Here is a 20,337-nt window from a genome sequence, read left to right as displayed (position 1 = left end):
ACCTTTTAAAACTATAGTGATCCAAGGTGATTGTCTAGTCTTAATAATTTCAAGACAAATAATTTGTCTCCACTTTTTTTTTTTTTTACAGTGGCTCCTGATCTTGACTTAAAGGATCTACCTGATTTGTGTTACTTGGCTAAAGAAAACAGCAATTTCCGTCTTAAGATCCCCATAAAGGGCAAGCCAGCACCCTCAGTGTCTTGGAAGAAGGGGGAAGATCCTCTAGCAACTGACACAAGAGTCAGTGTTGAATCAACTGCAGTTAACACAACTCTTGTAGTTTATGACTGCCAAAAATCTGATGCTGGAAAATACACAATCACACTCAAGAATGTTGCTGGCACCAAGGAAGGAACTCTCTCTATAAAGGTTGTTGGCAAGCCTGGCATCCCCACTGGACCAATCAAATTTGATGAAGTCACAGCAGAAGCCATGACCTTGAAGTGGGGCCCTCCAAAGGATGATGGGGGTTCTGAAATCACCAACTATGTATTAGAGAAGAGAGATTCTGTGAATAACAAGTGGGTGACATGTGCTTCAGCTGTCCAGAAAACCACCTTCAGAGTAACTAGACTTCATGAGGGCACAGAATACACCTTCAGGGTCAGTGCTGAAAATAAATATGGTGTAGGAGAAGGCTTAAAGTCAGAGCCAATTGTTGCCAAGCATCCATTTGGTAAGTGTGTTGAAGTAAAAAAGTAAAGTGAAATATGGCTTTGTGGAGGTTCCTTTTTATAAATCTTACACTATCTGCCTTTCCCTAGATGTGCCTGATGCTCCCCCACCTCCCAATATTGTGGATGTCAGACATGATTCAGTATCTCTAACATGGACAGATCCCAAGAAAACTGGTGGCTCTCCAATTACAGGTATTTAATTTACTATTACCCTTGGACTTTTATATCAGCATTCCTTACAAGTACTTTGTTTATAAAATTATCTGCATAGCCAGTAATGCATTTTTCTTTCCATATACACAATTAATACTTAATTTCATTGAAAATCCCCCAATGTAACAGTTCAGTGACTTTTAGAGCTAATATCTACTGTTTTTCAAAAGAAAAGGTAATAATTATGTATATTGCAAGAGGAAAAATATGACATCAAGCCTAGATGATAAAAGTATAGATAACAAAGAAAGATTATCCTTTCAGTATATCTGCAAAAATAATAACTTGGGTAAAATGTGTGTGAGTGTGTGTTTTAAACCAAACTGTATAATGTCTATCTGAACTGATATGTTCATGGTCATTTGTTAGGGTATCATATCGAATTCAAGGAAAGAAACAGCCTTCTATGGAAGAGAGCTAACAAGACTCCTATAAGGATGAAAGATTTCAAAGTGACGGGATTAACTGAAGGTCTTGAATATGAATTCCGAGTTATGGCTATCAATCTGGCAGGAGTGGGCAAGCCAAGCCTGCCATCAGAGCCAGCTGTGGCACTTGATCCCATTGGTAAGCCATTGATAAAGAAGAGCCTAGGGGATTGTGCTACGTGAAGCAAGCATTGGTGGTTTGTTTGATGGACTTGCTTCTCTGTTTTAGATCCTCCTGGAAAACCTGAGGTTATTAGTGTAACAAGGAACTCAGTGACTCTCATCTGGACAGAACCCAAATATGATGGTGGTCATAAGTTAACAGGATACATCGTAGAGAAGAGGGATCTGCCCTCTAAGTCTTGGATGAAAGCCAACCACATTAACGTTCCAGACTGTGCCTTTACTGTAACGGACCTTGTTGAAGGTGGAAAATACGAATTCAGAATCAGAGCCAAGAACACAGCAGGTGCTATCAGCGCTCCATCAGAGAGCACGGGAACCATCATTTGCAAGGATGAGTATGGTAGGTGAAGCTTACATTTTTTTCCCAATTAAAAGGTGAAAAATGTAACCTCCCTCATCTTCTGATGAATTTTTTTTTCCTTTGCAGAGGCACCAACCATTGTCCTTGATCCCACAATTAAAGATGGGCTAACAGTCAAAGCAGGGGATACCATTGTTTTAAGTGCCATTAGCATTCTTGGCAAACCCCTTCCAAAGTCAAGTTGGTCCAAGGCAGGAAAAGATATCAGACCATCAGACATTGCCCAAATAACTTCAACCCCAACATCTTCTATGCTGACAGTCAAGTACGCCACAAGAAAAGATGCCGGGGAATATACCATCACTGCTACCAATCCTTTTGGCACAAAGGAGGAACATGTGAAGGTATCAGTCCTTGATGTACCTGGTCCCCCAGGTCCCATTGAAGTCAGTAATGTTTCTGCTGAAAAAGCAACACTTACATGGACACCTCCCTTGGAAGATGGCGGATCACCAATCAAGGCTTATGTCCTTGAAAAGAGAGAAACCAGTCGGCTTTTGTGGACAGTGGTTTCTGAAGATATTCAGGCGTGCAGGCATGTGGTAACCAAACTCATCCAAGGAAACGAATACCTTTTCCGGGTGTCAGCGGTAAACCATTACGGCAAAGGAGAACCTGTTCAGTCGGAGCCTGTCAAAATGGTGGACAGATTTGGTATGTAGAGCATGTGGTAGCTGTGGTAGTGGTTACCATGAAAACATTCACAACACAGTTCAGTAAATCCGGAAATTTACCGCAAATCTGCTTCTTTTGTAGGTCCCCCTGGCCCTCCCGGAAAACCAGAGATATCAAATGTCACTAAGAACACTGCCACTGTCAGTTGGAAGAGACCGACTGATGATGGTGGCAGCGAGATCACAGGATATCACATTGAGAGGAGGGAAAAGAAAGGCTTGCGATGGGTGAGAGCAACCAAGACTCCAGTTTCTGATCTCAGGTGCAAAGTGACTGGACTACAAGAAGGAAACACCTACGAATTCCGTGTCAGTGCAGAAAACAGAGCAGGGATTGGTCCACCTAGTGACGCCTCAAATCCTGTTCTGATGAAAGATGTCGCATGTTAGTGTTTATCATCTTTTTCAACACTGTTCATTTGAGCCTTCTGACATTTTATATGAAATGCCCAAAAGCAAAACTCTCACTCTACGATTCTATCTTTGTTTCTTTTGTTCAGATCCTCCAGGACCACCTTCCAATGCGCATGTCACTGACACTACGAAGAAATCAGCTTCTTTAGCATGGGGCAAGCCTCATTATGACGGTGGGCTGGAAATCACTGGCTACGTGGTGGAGCATCAAAAAGTAGGAGAGGACGCCTGGATAAAAGATACAACAGGAACAGCCCTCAGAATCACTCAGTTTGTTGTTCCTGATCTTCAAACTAAAGAGAAATACAACTTTAGGATCAGTGCCATCAATGATGCAGGTGTCGGGGAACCAGCAGTGATTCCAAATGTTGAAATTGTAGAGAAGGAAATGGCTCCTGATTTTGAGCTAGATGCTGAGCTGCGAAGAACACTTGTGGTTAGGGCAGGACTCAGTATTCGGATTTTTGTGCCAATTAAAGGCCGTCCTGCCCCGGAAGTGACATGGACCAAAGACAACATCAACCTGAAGCACCGAGCCAACATCGAAAACACAGAGTCATTTACCCTTCTCATTATCCCAGAGTGTAACAGATATGACACTGGTAAATTTGTGATGACCATTGAAAACCCAGCTGGGAAGAAAAGTGGCTTTGTCAGTGTCAGAGTCCTGGACACACCAGGTCCTGTCCTTAACCTAAGGCCTACAGACATCACAAAGGACAGTGTCACCCTACACTGGGACCTACCTCTGATAGATGGGGGCTCACGGATAACCAACTATATTGTGGAGAAACGCGAAGCAACAAGGAAATCATACTCCACAGTCACCACTAAGTGCCACAAATGCACATACAAAGTAACCGGCTTGACGGAGGGCTGCGAATACTTCTTCAGAGTGATGGCGGAAAATGAATATGGAATCGGTGAACCAACAGAAACTACAGAGCCTGTAAGAGCCTCTGAAGCACCATTACCCCCAGACAGCCTTAACATTATGGACATAACCAAGAGCACAGTCAGCCTGGCATGGCCCAAACCCAGGCATGATGGTGGCAGCAAGATCACTGGCTATGTGATTGAAGCCCAGAGGAAAGGGTCTGACCAGTGGACCCACATCTCGACTGTGAAAGGGTTAGAATGTGTGGTGAGGAACCTAACTGAAGGAGAGGAATATACCTTCCAAGTGATGGCAGTGAACAGTGCAGGCAGAAGTGCCCCTAGAGAAAGCAGGCCCGTCATCGTCAAGGAGCAGACGATGCTTCCAGAGTTGGATCTCCGTGGCATCTATCAGAAGCTGGTCATCGCCAGAGCTGGTGACAACATCAAAGTTGAAATTCCAGTACTTGGGCGACCCAAGCCCACAGTTACATGGAAAAAAGGAGACCAAATTCTTAAACAGACACAGAGAGTTAATGTTGAAAATACAGCAACTTCAACCATCTTAAATATCAATGAGTGTGTTAGAAGCGATAGTGGGCCCTACCCATTAACAGCAAAGAACACTGTAGGAGAGGTTGGTGATGTCATAACCATTCAAGTCCATGATATCCCAGGACCACCTACAGGACCAATAAAATTTGATGAAGTTTCATCTGACTTTGTAACCTTCTCCTGGGAGCCACCGGAAAATGATGGAGGTGTACCAATAAGCAACTACGTAGTAGAAATGAGACAGACAGACAGTACTACGTGGGTAGAGTTAGCAACAACTGTTATCCGTACTACCTATAAAGCCACTCGCCTGACTACAGGAGTCGAGTATCAGTTCCGTGTAAGAGCACAAAATAGATACGGCGTCGGACCCGGCATCACATCTGCATCCGTAGTTGCTAACTATCCATTTAAAGTGCCTGGGCCTCCTGGCACCCCTCAGGTTACTGCAGTCACCAAAGACTCGATGACAATTAGCTGGCATGAACCCCTTTCTGATGGTGGAAGCCCCATTTTAGGATATCACATTGAAAGGAAAGAACGAAATGGCATTCTCTGGCAGACCGTGAGCAAAGCGTTAGTACCAGGCAACATTTTCAAATCAACTGGACTTACAGATGGCATTGCTTATGAATTCCGAGTCATTGCAGAAAACATGGCAGGCAAGAGCAAACCAAGCAAGCCATCTGAGCCTATGTTTGCTTTGGATCCCATTGACCCACCTGGGAAACCCGTGCCTCTAAACATTACTAGACACACCGTGACGCTGAAGTGGGCCAAGCCTGAGTACACTGGAGGATTTAAAATTACTAGTTATGTGGTCGAAAAGAGGGACCTTCCTAATGGACGATGGCTGAAGGCCAACTTCAGCAACATTTTAGAAAACGAATTTACAGTCAGTGGCCTAACTGAAGATGCTGCATACGAGTTCCGTGTGATTGCCAAAAATGCTGCTGGGGCCATCAGTCCACCATCGGAGCCATCGGACGCCATCACATGCAGGGACGACCTTGAAGCGCCAAGAATAATGGTGGATGTTAAATTTAAGGATACTATCACGTTAAAGGCTGGGGAAGCATTCAAGCTAGAAGCCGACGTTTCAGGTCGCCCGCCTCCAACAATGGAATGGACCAAAGACGCAAAGGAGCTTGAAGGCACGGGAAAGTTGGAAATTAAAATTGCAGACTTCTCCACTCACCTGATAAACAAGGATTCATCCAGAACGGACAGTGGGGCTTACATCCTGACAGCAACTAATCCCGGTGGCTTTGCCAAACACATTTTCAATGTCAGAGTTCTTGATAGACCAGGACCACCTGAAGGACCTTTAGCCGTGTCTGATGTGACATCAGAAAAGTGCGTACTGTCATGGTTGCCTCCACTGGATGACGGAGGTGCCAAAATTGATCATTACATAGTACAGAAACGTGAAACCAGCAGGTTGGCATGGACGAACGTTGCCACAGAAGTCCAAGTCACAAAGCTGAAAGTCACTAAGCTCCTGAAAGGCAATGAATACATATTCCGTGTCATGGCTGTAAATAAATATGGAGTTGGAGAGCCACTAGAATCAGAGCCTGTGCTTGCAGTGGATCCTTATGGACCACCTGATCCACCCAAGAACCCTGAAGTTACAACTATCACCAAAGACTCCATGGTTGTCTGCTGGAACCATCCCGACTCTGATGGTGGGAGTGAAATCATCAATTACATTGTGGAACGGCGTGATAAAGCCGGCCAGCGCTGGGTGAAATGCAATAAAAAGACCCTCACTGACTTAAGATATAAAGTGTCTGGACTGACAGAAGGACATGAATATGAATTCAGAATTATGGCAGAAAACGCAGCTGGAATGAGTGCACCAAGTGCTACCAGCCCGTTTTATAAAGCTTGTGACACTGTGTTCAAACCTGGCCCACCAGGTAACCCACGGGTCCTAGATACAAGCAGGTCCTCCATTTCAATTGCATGGAATAAACCTGTCTACGATGGCGGTTCAGAAATCACTGGGTATATGGTGGAGATTGCCCTGCCTGAAGAAGATGAATGGCAGGTTGTCACTCCCCCAGCTGGGCTCAAGGCAACTTCCTATACCATCACCAACCTCATAGAGAATCAGGAATATAAAATCCGCATCTATGCCATGAATTCCGAAGGCCTTGGCGAGCCTGCCCTTGTTCCTGGGACACCAAAGGCAGAAGAAAGAATGCTTCCCCCAGAGATCGAGCTCGATGCTGACTTACGCAAAGTTGTCACTATAAGAGCCTGTTGCACCCTGAGACTCTTTGTCCCCATCAAAGGGAGACCAGCACCCGAGGTCAAGTGGGCCCGAGAGCATGGAGAGTCTTTGGATAAAGCCAGCATTGAATCCACAAGCTCTTACACCCTGCTTATTGTTGGAAATGTTAACAGATTCGACAGTGGCAAGTACATACTAACTGTGGAAAACAGCTCAGGTAGCAAGTCTGCGTTTGTCAATGTCAGAGTGTTAGACACACCAGGCCCTCCGCAGAACCTAAAGATAAAGGAGGTCACAAAGACATCTGTCACGTTGACATGGGAGCCTCCTCTCCTCGACGGAGGCTCAAAAATAAAGAACTATATTGTTGAAAAGCGAGAATCCACAAGAAAGGCATATTCAACTGTGGCAACCAATTGCCATAAGACTTCCTGGAAAGTAGACCAGCTTCAAGAAGGCTGCAGTTACTATTTCCGGGTTCTGGCTGAAAATGAATACGGCATCGGGCTGCCTGCTGAAACGGCAGAGTCTGTGAAAGCATCCGAACGACCTCTTCCTCCAGGGAAGATAACTTTGGTGGACGTCACAAGAAACAGTGTGTCTCTCTCTTGGGAGAAGCCAGAGCATGACGGAGGCAGCCGAATTCTTGGCTACATTGTAGAGATGCAGAGCAAAGGCAGTGACAAATGGGCCACATGTGCCACAGTGAAAGTCACGGAAGCTACCATCACAGGACTGATTCAGGGTGAAGAATACTCTTTCCGTGTTTCAGCTCAGAATGAAAAGGGCATCAGTGACCCCAGACAACTGAGCGTTCCAGTAATCGCTAAAGACCTTGTTATTCCACCAGCCTTCAAACTCCTCTTCAATACTTTCACGGTGTTGGCAGGTGAAGACCTGAAAATCGATGTACCATTCATTGGACGCCCAGCACCAGCTGTCACGTGGCATAAAGATGATGTGCCGCTGAAGCAAACCACTAGAGTAAATGCAGAGAGCACAGAGAACAACTCCCTGCTGACAATAAAGGAAGCCTCACGAGAAGACGTTGGCCATTACACAGTTAAGCTGACTAACTCAGCAGGTGAAGCTACAGAAACCCTTAATGTCATTGTTCTGGACAAACCAGGGCCTCCAACCGGACCAGTTAAAATGGATGAAGTGACAGCTGACAGTGTCACTCTTTCCTGGGAGCCTCCCAAGTACGATGGAGGAAGTTCTATCAATAACTACATTGTAGAGAAGCGGGACACGTCCACAACCACCTGGCAAATGGTGTCGGCGACCGTTGCGAGAACCACCATAAAGGCCTGCAGACTAAAGACTGGGTGCGAATATCAGTTCAGAATTGCTGCTGAAAACAGATATGGGAAGAGCACCTATCTCAATTCAGAGCCTGTTATCGCCCAGTACCCATTCAAAGTGCCAGGTCCACCTGGCACACCATTCGTCACGCTGGCCTCCAAAGACAGCATGGAGGTGCAATGGCATGAGCCAGTCAGTGATGGTGGGAGCAGAGTCATTGGCTACCATTTAGAGCGCAAGGAAAGAAACAGCATCCTCTGGGTCAAGCTGAATAAAACACCTATTCCCCAAACCAAGTTCAAGACAACTGGCCTCGAAGAAGGCATTGAATATGAATTCAGAGTGTCTGCAGAGAACATTGTAGGCATTGGCAAGCCAAGTAAACCATCAGAATGCTATGTAGCTCGTGACCCATGTGATCCACCAGGAAGGCCAGAGGCAATCATTGTCACAAGGAATTCTGTGACTCTTCAGTGGAAGAAACCCACCTATGATGGTGGAAGCAAGATCACTGGTTATGTTGTTGAGAAGAAAGAATTACCTGATGGCCGCTGGATGAAAGCCAGTTTTACAAACATCATTGACACCCAGTTTGAGGTAACTGGCCTAATCGAAGATCACAGATATGAATTCCGGGTGATAGCTCGAAATGCTGCAGGAGTATTCAGTGAGCCCTCAGAAAGTACTGGGGCAATAACAGCAAGAGATGAGGTCGAGCCACCAAGAATAAGCATGGACCCCAAATACAAAGACACAGTTGTGGTTCATGCTGGTGAGTCATTCAAGGTTGATGCAGATATATTTGGCAAACCAATACCAACCACTCAGTGGGTCAAAGGTGACCAGGAACTTTCAAGCACAGCTCGGTTAGAAATAAAGAGCACTGACTTTGCCACCAGCCTCAGTGTCAAAGACGCAATACGTGTTGACAGTGGCAATTACATCCTGAAGGCCAAAAATGTAGCAGGAGAAAGATCGGTTACTGTCAATGTCAAAGTTCTTGATAGACCAGGACCACCTGAGGGACCCGTTGCTATATCAGGGGTCACAGCAGAAAAATGTACACTAGCTTGGAAACCCCCACTTCAGGATGGTGGTAGTGATATCACAAATTACATCGTGGAAAGGCGAGAAACCAGCCGCCTGGTCTGGACTCTGGTTGATGCCAATGTGCAAACTCTCAGCTGCAAAGTCACAAAGCTTCTTGAAGGCAATGAATATATTTTCCGTATCATGGCTGTGAACAAATACGGTGTTGGTGAACCTCTCGAGTCTGAGCCATTAATTGCCAAGAATCCATTTGTAGTCCCAGATGCACCCAAAGCTCCAGAAGTTACAGCTGTGACCAAAGACTCAATGATTGTTGTGTGGGAAAGGCCAGCATCTGATGGTGGCAGTGAAATTCTAGGATACGTGCTAGAGAAACGGGACAAAGAAGGCATAAGATGGACAAGGTGCCACAAGCGTCTGATTGGAGAGCTGCGCTTGAGAGTGACTGGGCTCATAGAAAATCACAATTATGAGTTCAGAGTCTCAGCCGAAAATGCCGCTGGACTTAGTGAACCAAGCCCCCCTTCAGCTTACCAAAAGGCTTGTGACCCCATTTATAAGCCAGGCCCTCCAAACAACCCCAAAGTCACGGATGTTACCAGATCTTCAGTTTTCCTTTCTTGGAGCAAACCTATATATGATGGTGGCTGTGAAATCCAAGGATACATTGTTGAAAAATGTGACGTGAGTGTTGGTGAATGGACAATGTGTACACCACCAACTGGAATCAATAAAACCAACCTAGAAGTAGAGAAGCTGTTGGAAAAGCATGAATACAACTTCCGGATCTGTGCCATGAATAAAGCTGGAGTTGGGGAGCATGCTGACGTCCCGGGACCTGTAATGGTTGAAGAAAAGCTTGAAGCACCGGATATAGATCTTGACCTTGAACTAAGGAAGGTTATTAATATAAGGGCAGGCGGCTCCTTAAGGTTGTTTGTTCCTATAAAAGGTCGTCCTACACCGGAAGTGAAGTGGGGGAAGGTAGACGGCGACATCCGGGATGCAGCTATAATTGACATCACGAGCAGTTTCACCTCTCTTGTTCTTGACAATGTCAATCGGTACGATAGTGGGAAATACACGCTCACATTAGAAAACAGCAGTGGAACGAAATCTGCCTTTGTGACTGTGAGGGTCCTGGACACCCCCAGCCCACCCGTCAACCTGAAAGTCACAGAAATCACCAAAGACTCGGTATCGATTACATGGGAACCTCCTTTGTTGGATGGAGGATCAAAAATTAAAAATTACATTGTTGAGAAACGCGAAGCCACAAGAAAATCATATGCTGCCGTTGTAACAAATTGCCATAAGAATTCTTGGAAAATTGAACAGCTCCAAGAAGGTTGCAGTTACTACTTCCGAGTCACTGCTGAGAACGAATATGGTATTGGCCTTCCTGCCCGCACTGCAGATCCAATCAAGGTTGCAGAAGTCCCACAACCTCCAGGGAAAATCATCGTGGATGATGTCACCAGAAACAGTGTCTCTCTGAGTTGGACAAAGCCTGAACATGATGGTGGCAGTAAAATCATTCAGTATATTGTAGAAATGCAAGCTAAAAACACCGATAAGTGGTCAGAGTGTGCTAGGGTGAAGTCCCTTGAAGCGGTTATCACCAACCTAACTCAGGGAGAAGAATATCTTTTTAGAGTTGTTGCTGTAAATGAAAAAGGAAGAAGTGACCCGAGATCCCTTGCAGTTCCAATAGTTGCCAAAGATCTGGTCATCGAGCCAGACGTAAGACCGGCATTCAGCAGTTATAGTGTACAGGTTGGGCAAGATTTGAAAGTAGAGGTACCAGTTTCTGGACGTCCTAAACCAACCATTTCCTGGACTAAAGACGGGATGCCACTGAAGCAGACCACAAGAATCAATGTGACCGACTCCCTTGACCTTACCACACTCAGTATTAAAGAAACTCATAAGGATGATGGTGGACAATATGGAATCACAGTTGCCAATGTTGTTGGTCAGAAAACAGCAGCCATTGAAATTATAACTCTAGATAAACCTGATCCTCCAAAAGGGCCCGTTAAATTTGATGAAGTCAGTGCTGAGAGTATTACATTATCCTGGAACCCTCCCTTATACACAGGGGGTTGCCAAATAACCAATTACATTGTTCAGAAAAGAGATACAACCACCACAGTATGGGATGTCGTCTCTGCTACTGTTGCCAGGACGACACTCAAAGTGACCAAGCTGAAAACTGGTACAGAATACCAATTCAGAATATTTGCCGAAAACCGGTACGGACAAAGCTTTGCTTTAGAGTCCGAACCAATTGTAGCTCAATATCCCTACAAAGAACCAGGCCCTCCAGGAACACCATTTGTCACAGCCATCTCCAAAGATTCTATGGTGGTACAATGGCATGAACCCATCAATAATGGTGGAAGCCCAGTCATAGGTTACCACCTTGAGAGAAAAGAAAGGAATAGTATTTTGTGGACAAAAGTCAACAAAACTATCATTCATGACACCCAGTTTAAAGCACTGAACCTTGAAGAAGGCATTGAGTATGAATTTAGAGTCTATGCTGAAAATATTGTTGGTGTAGGCAAGGCAAGCAAGAATTCAGAATGCTATGTAGCCCGAGACCCCTGTGATCCACCAGGAACCCCAGAAGCAGTAATAGTTAAGAGAAATGAAATCACATTACAGTGGACCAAACCTGTGTATGATGGTGGAAGTATGATTACAGGTTACATCGTAGAGAAACGTGATCTACCTGAGGGTCGCTGGATGAAAGCCAGTTTTACAAATGTCATTGAAACTCAATTCACTGTGTCAGGTCTTACTGAAGATCAAAGATATGAATTCAGAGTCATTGCAAAGAATGCAGCTGGTGCAATAAGTAAGCCCTCTGATAGCACTGGGCCAATAACTGCCAAGGATGAGGTGGAGCTCCCACGGATTTCCATGGATCCAAAATTCAGAGACACGATCGTGGTAAATGCCGGAGAAACATTCAGACTTGAGGCTGATGTCCATGGGAAGCCCCTACCCACTATTGAGTGGTTAAGAGGAGATAAGGAAATTGAAGAATCTGCTAGATGTGAAATAAAGAACACAGATTTCAAAGCTTTACTCATTGTAAAAGATGCCATTCGAATTGACGGTGGACAGTATATTTTGAGAGCCTCTAATGTTGCTGGTTCTAAGTCATTCCCAGTAAATGTGAAAGTGTTAGACAGGCCAGGACCTCCCGAAGGGCCAGTTCAGGTTACTGGGGTCACATGTGAAAAATGCACTCTGGCATGGTCTCTACCACTTCAAGATGGCGGCAGTGACATTTCTCACTATGTCGTTGAGAAGCGAGAAACAAGTCGACTCGCATGGACTGTGGTTGCTTCAGAAGTTGTGACTAACTCTCTGAAAGTTACTAAGCTCTTGGAGGGGAATGAATATATTTTCAGAATAATGGCTGTCAACAAGTACGGTGTTGGCGAGCCTTTGGAATCTGCACCAGTACTCATGAAAAATCCATTTGTGCTTCCTGGACCACCAAAGAGCTTGGAAGTCACAAACATTGCCAAGGACTCTATGACAGTCTGCTGGAATCGGCCAGACAGTGATGGCGGAAGTGAGATTATTGGTTACATTGTGGAGAAAAGAGACCGGAGTGGCATTCGGTGGATAAAATGCAACAAACGCCGCATTACAGATTTGCGGCTCAGGGTAACAGGATTAACAGAAGATCATGAATATGAATTCAGAGTCTCTGCAGAAAACGCTGCTGGAGTTGGAGAACCGAGTCCAGCTACCATTTACTATAAGGCTTGTGATCCTGTATTCAAACCTGGCCCACCCACCAATGCACACATTGTAGACACCACTAAAAATTCAATCACACTTGCCTGGAGCAAACCCATCTATGATGGTGGCAGTGAGATCCTGGGCTACATCGTAGAAATCTGTAAAGCAGATGAAGAAGAATGGCAAATAGTTACCCCACAGACTGGGCTGAGAGTCACTCGATTTGAAATTTCCAAGCTCACTGAACACCAAGAATATAAAATACGAGTTTGTGCCCTCAACAAAGTTGGTTTAGGCGAGGCCGCCTCTGTTCCTGGTACTGTGAAACCGGAAGATAAACTTGAAGCTCCGGAACTTGACCTTGACTCTGAGTTAAGAAAAGGAATTGTCGTAAGAGCCGGTGGATCTGCCAGAATCCACATTCCATTCAAAGGCCGTCCAGCACCTGAGATCACGTGGTCTAAAGAGGAAGGCGAATTCACAGATAAGGTCCAAATAGAGAAAGGAACGAACTTCACCCAACTCTCAATAGATAACTGTGACAGAAACGACGCGGGAAAATACATCCTCAAGTTGGAGAACAGCAGCGGATCAAAGTCTGCTTTTGTAACTGTGAAAGTACTTGACACCCCAGGACCCCCACAGAATTTAACTGTCAAGGAAGTGAGAAAAGACTCTGTCCTTCTGGTATGGGAACCACCTCTCATTGATGGTGGGGCGAAGGTCAAGAACTATGTAATTGACAAGCGTGAGTCAACCCGAAAAGCCTATGCTAATGTGAGTAGCAAATGCAGCAAAACAAGCTTTAAAGTTGAGAATCTGACTGAAGGAGCCATCTATTACTTTAGAGTCATGGCGGAGAATGAATTTGGAGTTGGTGTTCCTGCAGAAACCTCTGATGCCGTGAAAGCTTCTGAACCTCCTTCCCCACCAGGAAAGGTAACACTCACGGACGTGTCCCAAACCAGCGCATCACTTATGTGGGAGAAACCTGAACATGATGGTGGCAGCAGAATCCTGGGGTATGTAGTTGAAATGCAGCCCAAAGGAACAGAAAAATGGAGTGTAGTGGCTGAATCCAAAGTCTGTAGTGCAGTTGTTACAGGTCTGAGCTCTGGACAAGAATATCAGTTCCGTGTCAAAGCTTACAATGAGAAGGGAAAAAGTGATCCAAGAGTGCTCGGCGTTCCTGTCATAGCCAAGGACTTGACTATACAGCCTAGTTTTAAGCTGCCATTTAATACATACAGTGTCCAGGCAGGAGAGGATCTGAAAATAGAAATTCCAGTCATAGGCCGACCAAGACCGAAAATTTCTTGGGTCAAAGATGGTGAGCCTCTTAAACAGACCACAAGAGTAAATGTTGAAGAAACAGCTACTTCAACTATTCTACATGTGAAAGAAAGCAGCAAAGATGACTTTGGCAAATACAGTGTCACAGCAACGAACAGCGCAGGCACAGCAACAGAAAACCTCAGCATTATTGTTCTGGAAAAGCCTGGCCCTCCAGTGGGGCCAGTCAAGTTTGATGAAGTTAGTGCAGACTTTGTGGTCATATCCTGGGAACCGCCGGCCTATACTGGTGGATGCCAGATAAGCAACTACATTGTGGAGAAGCGAGACACTACCACCACCAACTGGCAGATGGTATCAGCAACAGTTGCCAGAACAACCATTAAAATAGGTAAACTGAAAACGGGTACTGAATACCAGTTTAGGGTTTTTGCTGAGAACAGGTATGGGAAAAGTGCTCCCTTGGACTCTAAACCAGTCGTTGTACAATATCCATTTAAAGAACCTGGGCCTCCCGGAACCCCTTTCGTGACATCTGTCTCGAAAGATCAAATGCTTGTGCAATGGCATGAGCCAGTTAATGACGGGGGTAGCAAAGTTATTGGCTACCATCTTGAACAGAAGGAAAAGAATAGCATTCTGTGGGTCAAGTTGAATAAGATCCCCATCCAAGATACCAAATTCAAAACAACTGGGCTTGATGAAGGACTTGAATATGAGTTCAGGGTTTCTGCTGAGAACATTGTGGGCACTGGCAAACCCAGCAAAGTGTCAGAGTGCTATGTTGCACGTGACCCATGTGATCCACCCGGCCGTCCTGAAGCCATTGTTATCACAAGAAATAGTGTCACACTGAAATGGAAGAAGCCTGCTTATGATGGCGGCAGCAAGATCACTGGTTATATCGTAGAAAAGAAAGACCTACCTGATGGCCGATGGATGAAAGCCAGCTTCACCAATGTTGTAGAAACAGAATTTGCAGTGACTGGGCTTGTAGAAGACCAAAGATATGAATTCAGAGTAATTGCAAGAAATGCAGCTGGCAACTTCAGTGAGCCATCTGAGAGCAGTGGCGCCATCACTGCAAGGGATGAAATTGATGCGCCCAATGCATCACTGGATCCGAAATACAGAGATGTCATCATTGTTCATGCAGGAGAGACCTTTGTTCTCGAAGCTGACATCCGCGGTAAACCTATACCTGATATTGTGTGGTCAAAAGATGGAAACGAACTTGAAGAAACAGCTGCTCGGATGGAAATTAAATCTACCCTCCAGAAAACAACTCTTGTTGTCAAAGACTGCATCCGTACTGATGGAGGGCAGTATACCTTGAAACTCAGCAACGTTGGTGGCACCAAGACCATACCTATCACTGTAAAGGTGCTGGATAGGCCAGGGCCTCCTGAAGGACCTCTTAAAGTCACTGGAGTCACAGCCGAAAAGTGTTACCTGGCATGGAACCCACCTTTGCAGGATGGTGGTGCTAGTATTTCACATTACATCATTGAAAAGAGAGAAACAAGCAGACTCTCCTGGACCCAGGTTTCAACTGAGGTACAGGCCCTTAACTACAAAGTCACTAAATTACTTCCTGGGAATGAGTACATTTTCCGGGTTATGGCAGTGAATAAATATGGTATTGGAGAGCCCCTGGAATCTGAGCCTGTGATAGCCTGTAATCCTTATAAGCTTCCAGGCCCTCCTTCAACACCTGAGGCCTCAGCAATCACCAAAGACTCCATGGTACTAACGTGGACCCGTCCAGTGGATGATGGAGGTGCTGAAATTGAGGGGTACATCCTTGAAAAGCGAGATAAGGAAGGAATAAGATGGACCAAATGTAACAAGAAAACATTAACAGATCTTCGGTTCAGGGTAACTGGCCTCACAGAAGGCCATTCCTACGAATTCAGGGTTGCTGCTGAGAATGCAGCTGGCATTGGGGAACCTAGTGAGCCATCTGTTTTCTACCGGGCATGTGATGCCTTGTATCCACCAGGTCCACCAAGTAACCCCAAAGTGACAGACACTTCCAGATCTTCCGTCTCCTTAGCCTGGAATAAGCCAATTTATGATGGCGGCGCACCTGTCAGAGGCTATGTTATTGAGCTCAAGGAGGCAGCTGCTGATGAATGGACAACGTGTACTCCACCATCAGGATTACAAGGGAAGCAGTTCACAGTGACCAAACTCAAAGAGAACACCGAGTACAACTTCCGCATCTGTGCTTTCAATACCGAAGGTGTAGGTGAGCCTGCAACTCTCCCCGGCTCTGTTGTTGTTCAGGAGAGGGCAGAACCCCCAGAAATAGAACTCGATGCGGACCTCAGGAAGGTGGTCACTCTCCGCGCCAGCGCCACTTTGCGCTTATTTGTCACTATCAAGGGCCGACCGGAACCTGAGGTCAAATGGGAAAAGGCTGAAGGCATTCTCACAGAGAGGGCCCAGATCGAGGTGACTAGTTCATATACAATGCTGGTGATTGACAACGTGACCAGATTTGACAGTGGGAGGTACAACCTCACCCTGGAAAACAACAGTGGGTCCAAAACGGCTTTTGTCAACGTCAGAGTTCTTGACTCGCCAAGTGCACCTGTGAATCTGACTGTGAGGGAAGTGAAGAAGGACTCGGTGACGCTGTCCTGGGAACCACCACTGATTGATGGAGGAGCGAAGATTACAAATTATATTGTGGAGAAACGAGAAACCACAAGAAAAGCGTATGCTACCATTACAAACAACTGCACTAAGAACACTTTCAAAATTGAAAATCTGCAGGAAGGCTGTTCTTATTACTTCCGAGTTCTGGCTTCCAATGAATACGGGATCGGCTTACCAGCAGAAACGACAGAGCCGGTTAAAGTGTCTGAACCCCCACTCCCCCCTGGAAGGGTGACCCTTGTAGATGTGACCCGTAACACAGCTACACTCAAGTGGGAGAAACCAGAAAGCGACGGCGGCAGCAAAATCACAGGTTACGTCGTCGAAATGCAGACAAAAGGCAGTGAAAAGTGGAGCATGTGCACACAGGTGAAGACACTGGAGGCGACTATATCTGGCCTAAGTGCAGGAGAAGAGTACATCTTCAGGGTAGCTGCAGTTAACGAAAAAGGAAGAAGTGACCCAAGACCACTAGGAGTGCCAGTCATTGCGAAAGATATCGAAATAAAGCCTTCGGTTGAGCTTCCTTTCAATACTTTCAACGTTAAGGCTAAGGACCAACTCAAAATTGATATACCGTTCAAAGGAAGACCTCAAGCTACTATAACCTGGAAAAAAGATGGTCAGGTTCTTAGGGAGACAACGAGAGTCAACGTATCTTCCTCAAAGACTGTAACAACGCTATCTATTAATGAAGCTTCAAGAGAAGATGTTGGAACTTACGAATTGTGTGTTTCAAATGCTGCTGGGTCCATAACAGTTCCTATAACTGTCATTGTCCTTGACAGGCCAGGACCTCCAGGACCCATACGCATTGATGAAGTTAGTTGTGACAATGTGTCCATTTCTTGGAATCCTCCAGAATATGATGGTGGCTGCCAAATTAGCAACTATATTGTTGAGAAGAGGGAAACCACTTCTACAACATGGCAGGTAGTTTCACAAGCAGTAGCAAGAACATCCATTAAAATAGTCCGCTTGACAACAGGAAGTGAGTATCAGTTCCGTGTCTGTGCAGAGAATCGGTATGGAAAGAGTTCCTACAGCGAATCCTCAGCTGTTGTTGCTGAGTATCCATTCAGCCCCCCAGGGCCTCCTGGTACTCCTAAAGTTGTGCATGCCACAAAATCTACCATGATTGTAAGCTGGCAGGTGCCAGTTAATGATGGAGGAAGCCAAGTACTTGGCTACCACCTTGAATACAAAGAAAGAAGCAGCATTCTCTGGTCAAAGGCAAACAAAGTCCTCATTGCAGATACTCAGATGAAGGTCTCTGGTCTTGATGAGGGGCTGATGTATGAGTACCGTGTGTACGCTGAGAATATTGCTGGAATTGGTAAATGCAGTAAAGCATGTGAACCAGTCCCTGCAAGAGATCCTTGTGACCCTCCTGGACAGCCTGAAGTCACCAATATCACAAGAAAATCAGTGTCACTGAAGTGGTCTAAACCACATTATGATGGCGGAGCTAAGATCACTGGATATATCGTTGAACGCAGAGAACTGCCTGACGGCAGATGGCTAAAGTGCAATTTCACTAATGTACAGGAAACATACTTTGAGGTAACTGAGCTGACTGAAGACCAGCGTTATGAATTCCGGGTTTTTGCAAGAAACGCTGCTGACTCAGTTAGTGAACCATCTGAATCCACTGGACCCATTACAGTTAAAGATGACGTTGAGGCACCAAGAATTATGATGGATGTCAAATTCCGAGATGTCATTGTCATCAGAGCTGGAGAAGTCCTGAAGATCAATGCAGACATTGCAGGACGACCTCTGCCAGTAATTTCCTGGGCCAAAGATGGGGTAGAAATCGAAGAAAGGGCAAAAACAGAAATTGTCTCAACAGACTATAATACCACATTAACCGTTAAAGACTGTGTGAGACGGGACACTGGACAGTATGTACTGACCCTGAAGAATGTGGCAGGAACTCGGACTATGGCAGTTAACTGTAAAGTACTTGATAAGCCTGGCCCGCCAGCAGGACCACTGGAAATAACCGGCCTCACAGCGGAGAAGTGCTCTCTTTCCTGGGGACGTCCCCAAGAAGACGGTGGTGCAGATATTGATTATTACATTGTAGAAAAGCGTGAAACAAGCCGCCTCGCATGGACCATATGCGAAGCAGAGTTAAGGACAACATCTTGTAAGGTGACCAAGCTACTCAAAGGCAACGAATATATCTTTAGAGTAACTGGTGTTAATAAATACGGTGTCGGTGAGCCCCTAGAGAGCGTGGCTGTGAAGGCACTCGATCCATTCACTGTTCCTAGTCCACCCACGTCTTTGGAAGTCACGTCTGTGACCAAGGACTCCATGACCCTTTGCTGGTCAAGACCTGAGACCGACGGAGGCAGTGACATCTCTGGATACATAATTGAAAGGCGTGAGAAAAACAGCCTACGGTGGGCACGCGTGAATAAAAAACCTGTTTATGATCTGAGAGTAAAGTCAACGGGGCTCCGGGAAGGAAGCGAATACGAGTATCGGGTTTTTGCAGAAAACGCTGCCGGCCTAAGTCTCCCAAGTGAAACAACTCCCTTAGTTCGAGCAGAAGACCCAGTGTTCCTGCCTTCTCCTCCATCCAAACCCAAAATTGTAGACTCGGGCAAGACAACCATCACCATCGGTTGGGTTAAACCTTTGTTTGATGGTGGGGCTCCAATAACCGGATATACAGTAGAATACAAAAGGTCTGACGAAACTGACTGGAAAGCTGCCATTCAGAGCTTCCGAGGCACAGAATACACCATGAGTGGGCTGACGACGGGAGCCGAATATGTTTTCAGAGTGAGGTCTGTCAATAAGGTTGGTGCCAGTGACCCCAGTGACAGCTCCGACCCCCAGGTAGCAAAAGAAAGAGAAGAAGAACCTGTATTTGACGTTGACAGTGAAATGAGGAAGACTTTGGTTGTCAAGGCTGGCTCTTCATTTACCATGACTGTTCCTTTCAGAGGAAGACCAATCCCCAACGTTTCCTGGAGTAAGCCCGACACTGACCTCCGCACTAGAGCATACATTGATTCCACAGAGTCCCGCACATCCCTTACTATTGAAAATGCCAACAGAAACGACTCCGGGAAATACACACTAACCATTCAGAATGTTTTGAGTGCTGCCTCAATGACCTTCATTGTCAAAGTGTTAGATTCCCCAGGTCCTCCATCCAATATTACCGTGCGTGAAGTAACCAAGGAGACGGCTATGCTGTCCTGGGATGTGCCTGAAAATGACGGTGGAGCGCCAGTGAAGAATTACCACATAGAAAAGCGGGAGGCTAGCAAGAAGGCGTGGGTATCGGTCACCAACAACTGCAACCGCCTCTCCTACAAAGTAACCAACTTACAAGAAGGCGCCATTTACTACTTCAGGGTTTCTGGAGAAAATGAGTTTGGTGTCGGTGTGCCAGCTGAAACGAAGGAAGGAGTCAAAATAACAGGTACGCATTAACAAAATATATACATATTCTGCTAAAACAGTGTGAATCACTCTGATTAGTTATACTTCATCTTAGGCTTTCAGTTCATCCCCAAACTATTTATGCCATAGCACAAACTGAATCTCTAATAATTAACATAGCTAAAAAGTCAACACAAGATTTGTTGGATTGAAGGATAATCAAATCTAG

At 45.6% G+C, this 20,337-nt stretch overlaps 1 protein-coding gene across 1 annotated transcript in view; it reads left to right on the top strand.

Annotated features, from left to right (window-relative positions):
• The window catches only part of Ttn (titin), a 269,525-nt gene that overhangs the window by 216,769 nt on the left and 32,419 nt on the right, over nucleotides 1–20,337 (top strand). Inside the window, 7 exon segments of the mRNA XM_036184883.1 lie at nucleotides 92–679; nucleotides 768–872; nucleotides 1,263–1,460; nucleotides 1,551–1,847; nucleotides 1,935–2,522; nucleotides 2,625–2,927; nucleotides 3,043–20,148. Coding sequence (XP_036040776.1) covers nucleotides 92–679; nucleotides 768–872; nucleotides 1,263–1,460; nucleotides 1,551–1,847; nucleotides 1,935–2,522; nucleotides 2,625–2,927; nucleotides 3,043–20,148 — 19,185 coding nt within the window.

This window comes from Onychomys torridus, chromosome 4, assembly GCF_903995425.1.
Source record: "Onychomys torridus chromosome 4, mOncTor1.1, whole genome shotgun sequence".
Taxonomy (NCBI): domain Eukaryota; kingdom Metazoa; phylum Chordata; class Mammalia; order Rodentia; family Cricetidae; genus Onychomys; species Onychomys torridus.
Note: the sequence above shows the minus strand (reverse complement) of the source record. Positions and strands in the feature narration are given on the sequence as shown.